The sequence below is a fragment of the Mandrillus leucophaeus genome, unplaced genomic scaffold (assembly GCF_000951045.1).
Source record: "Mandrillus leucophaeus isolate KB7577 unplaced genomic scaffold, Mleu.le_1.0 Scaffold521, whole genome shotgun sequence".
NCBI classification, from domain to species: domain Eukaryota; kingdom Metazoa; phylum Chordata; class Mammalia; order Primates; family Cercopithecidae; genus Mandrillus; species Mandrillus leucophaeus.
Genome location: NW_012105598.1, coordinates 219105 through 222828, shown reverse-complemented (window position 1 = coordinate 222828; position 3724 = coordinate 219105). Strand labels below are relative to the sequence as shown.

General features: G+C 43.9%; 1 protein-coding gene across 1 annotated transcript in view; it reads right to left on the bottom strand.

Annotated features, from left to right (window-relative positions):
* Positions 1 to 3724, bottom strand: part of USP42 (ubiquitin specific peptidase 42) — a 56325-nt gene that overhangs the window by 16075 nt on the left and 36526 nt on the right. The window contains exons 8-10 of the mRNA XM_011996664.1: positions 2941 to 3023; positions 1777 to 1888; positions 308 to 448 (exon numbers count right to left, since the gene is read on the bottom strand). Of these exons, the coding sequence (XP_011852054.1) occupies positions 308 to 448; positions 1777 to 1888; positions 2941 to 3023 (336 nt within the window). The remainder of the gene's footprint in view (positions 1 to 307; positions 449 to 1776; positions 1889 to 2940; positions 3024 to 3724) is intronic.

Here is a 3724-nt window from a genome sequence, read left to right as displayed (position 1 = left end):
GAGCAGCTGGGATTACTGGCAGGTGCCACCACACCCAGATAATTGTTTGTATTTTTAATAGAGGCGGGGTTTCACCATGTTGGCCAGGTTGGTCTCCAACTCCTGACCTCAAGTGATCCCCCAGCCTCAGTCTCCCAAAGTGCAGGGATTACAGGAGTAAGCCACTGCACCTGGTCAAGATAAATATTTTTACAATGGGTATTCACATTTTAACTGTAAAAGTTCCACCTCTCCCTACCTCAAGAATGCTACTGCTGTCTTACAGCATGTATGTAACAATAGTTAATAGCAAATGTGCACAGCTTACTTTTATGTAGCAGAAGTAATGGCCAGCATGGCAATTAAAACCAGTGTGGACCAGCACTGCATACAAGACGTAAACAATCGGCTCTCCGTTGGGTTGAGACATATATGGCCGAATATCAAGATACTCAGGATATTTCACATCCTAAACAGAAATGGAAAAAGGAGAAACATTTCTGAGGGCACACATCATTCCACATATTCAGGTAGAGGGTATTTAGAGCTCCCTAGGAGGGGAGACCCACAGAACACCTGAGTCCTGTGATGTTCTAGCAAAAACCTAATGCATTTTAAAAACCTAATGCATTTAGCCCCTTTTTTTTTTTTTTTTTTTTTCCTGAGATGGCGTGCCACTCTATCACCCAGGCTGGAGTGCAGAGGCATGATCTCGGCTCACTGGAAGCCCCACCTCCCGGGTTCAAGTGATTGTCCTGCCTCAGCCTCCCGAGTAGCTTGGATTACAGGTGCACTACCACGCCCAGCTAATTTTTGTATTTTTAGTAGAGATGGGGTTTCACCATCTTGGCCAGGCTGGTCTTGAACTCCCGACCTCGTGATCCACCTGCCTTGGCCTCCCAAAGTGCTAGAATTACAGGCGTGAGTCCCTGCGCCTGGGCTAGCCACCTTCGAAAGGGCATAGTTAACCGGGAGGATAGCTGAATCTAAGTGTATTTAAGGTAATCTTGCTGCATTTATTATTTTCTTTTAACAAGTCAGGATCTACATTAAGTGAATTCTTCAAATCCATCAAAGGACAAAGTAACAAAATGACAACTCTCAACATTAATCATTACTTTTTTTTTTTGAGACAGAATCTGACTATAGCCCAGGCTGGAGTGCAGTGGCACAATCTCGGCTCACTGCAACCTCTGCCTCCTAGGTTCAAGGGATTCTCCTGCCTCAGCCTCCCGAGTAGCTGGGATTCAAGTGCCTGCCACCACACCCAGCTAATTTTAGTACTTTTAGTAGAAAAGGGCTTTGCCACGTTGGCCAGAGTGGTCTCAAACTCCCGGCTTCAAGTGATATGCCTGACTAGGCCTTCTAAAGTGCTGGCATTACAGGTATGAGCCACCACACTCAGCTGATTATTTAATTTTAATAATTCGGGAATGGATAGTTTACTTCTCTTGCACGCTATTTAGTTTTTGACCACTTTCAATCTTCAGAAAGTGGGAAGAAAATGGGAAAATTCAGTGTACTACCAATCAGAAAACAAACGCACAAGACAAAATGAACTCTGGTGAAAAGGTGGCAGGGTCTAGCAGGAAGTCCTCTTTGGATTTCAGATTATACAGGCTCTCCCTGTATCCCTCATAACCATGGACACCAACAAAATGGACAATGAAGCCCAAATGTAGGTAATAGTTAACAATTTTGTCATGAGAAAGTCAAGTCCTTAATCCTTAATAGCTACAGACACGTAAGCCTTGAAAGGCTCGACACAAAAGATGATTAATGACATCATCCACATACCTTAGCAATTTTTCCACCAGTAAAATTTGCAAAACGTTTCAGAGAAAGTGTAAGAACGTTAGAGGATCTATGGATAGTGAACCTCTTTGAAGCTGGAACCATCTTTTTACACCTTGAAATAAACAGAAACAAAAGTTTAAGGAGACGAATATGTACACACGATTTTTGGTATTTTGGTCTTTGTTATTATTCTCAAACATTCCACATTAAGGTTCCAAAAAGGACAGTGGATGAGAACCACCAGTCTTCAACCAACAGTGAAAATATTAACATTAAAAATATAGGGGGAACTGCTTACTTAGCGTGAAGGGAAAGGAAGTTAGGACAATTCTGAAAAACCAAGCCATATGTGCTACCAATAATGTTAAAATTAGGTTAACACAACTTTCTCTCAATTCAAAAGAAACTGAAAAATGAACATGTTCAGACTGGTATAATTATGTGAAAATATGTCTTAAATTCATCTAATTTAAAAATAATAATATTCTTATATGAAAAGAAAGCCCTAACCAGAAACAAAAATAATAAAAATAAATATTAGAAAAGTCTGTAGAATTTAAAACAAAGGCAAAATCCCTCTGGTCTCAAAGATTTGATAAAAAAAATTACTCATATTACCTGACCACGAAGTGGAAATCTACTTAAAAACATATGAAAGAACATTCTTAAAATAGGCACTCCTGACTTCATGGGGAAACATATTAACGAATAATCAAAATTAGAGTTTTCCAGCAAATGCTATCCCAAACCCTGGGAACCCTCCCTAAGAGAGAAGGAGCCTAGCTATCCCAGAAGAAAGTACTCCCCACCCGACAGCAGCCCTCTTATCATAGGAAAGTCAAAGAAAATGCTATTCGGCAGACAGGGGGTGCCCAGTCACACCTGAAGCAGCACTGCCAGGGAAGCAAAGATAGTTTTACCTCTCTCCTCCCACAATATCTGCCCAATGTCATGCCCCAGGTTTTCAGGGGCACGGAGCTGCGTGTCTTGCAGAAATGCACACATCAAGACACTCTGGGTTCTGGCCTTTGGACGACAGGGACCCAGTGTCTTCCAGAGGGTATCAGAAACTCAAGCAACCTAGACACACCAAACTCTCTCCAACCAAGCCTGCCAGCCAACCCCACTGGAGCAGCCAGCAAACCAAGTCATCACCCAGCGTACTTGCTGCACTTGTATGAGTTTTCTCCATCAAGCTGTTCCGGCTTCACAAACTGCTCCAACGCCTTGTTAACACTCTGAGCAGCCTGGGAAGAGAAGAGGCACAAGCACCACATCACCACACACCGCCACTTGTGTCTGGGTCTCGCTCTGCTGCCCAGGCTGGAGTGCAGTGACACAATTACACCTCACTGCAGCCTCGACCTCCTGGGCTCAAGCAATCCTCTCACCTCAGCTTCCTGAGCAGCTAAGACCACGGGCATGGCCACCATGCCCAGCTAAAATTTTCATTTATTTTGTAGAGACAGGGGCCTCACTACACTCCCCAGGCTGGTCTCAAACTCCTGGGCTCAACTGATCCTCCCACCTTGACCTCCCAAACTGTTAGGATTACAGGTATGAGCCATCATCCCCAGCCATGCCCCTTATTTTTTAAAAGAAAGAACAGAAGACTCAAAGATATAAAAGTAAATGAGATGTTTTATGTAGAAAGAAAATTTCCAGGCCTGGGATTACTCACGCCTGTAATCCCATCACTTTGGGAGGCCGAGGCAGGCAGATCATGAGGTCAGGAGATCGAGACCATCCCGGCTAACATGGTGAAACCCCGTCTCTACTAAAAATACAAAAAATTAGCAGGGCATGGTGACACATGCCTGTAGTCCCAGCTCATTGGGAGGCTGAGGCAGGAGAATTGCTTGACCCCAGGAGGTGGAGGCTGCAGTGAGCCGAGATCGAGCCACTGCACTCTAGCCTGGGCAACAGAGCAAGACTCTGTCTCAAAAAA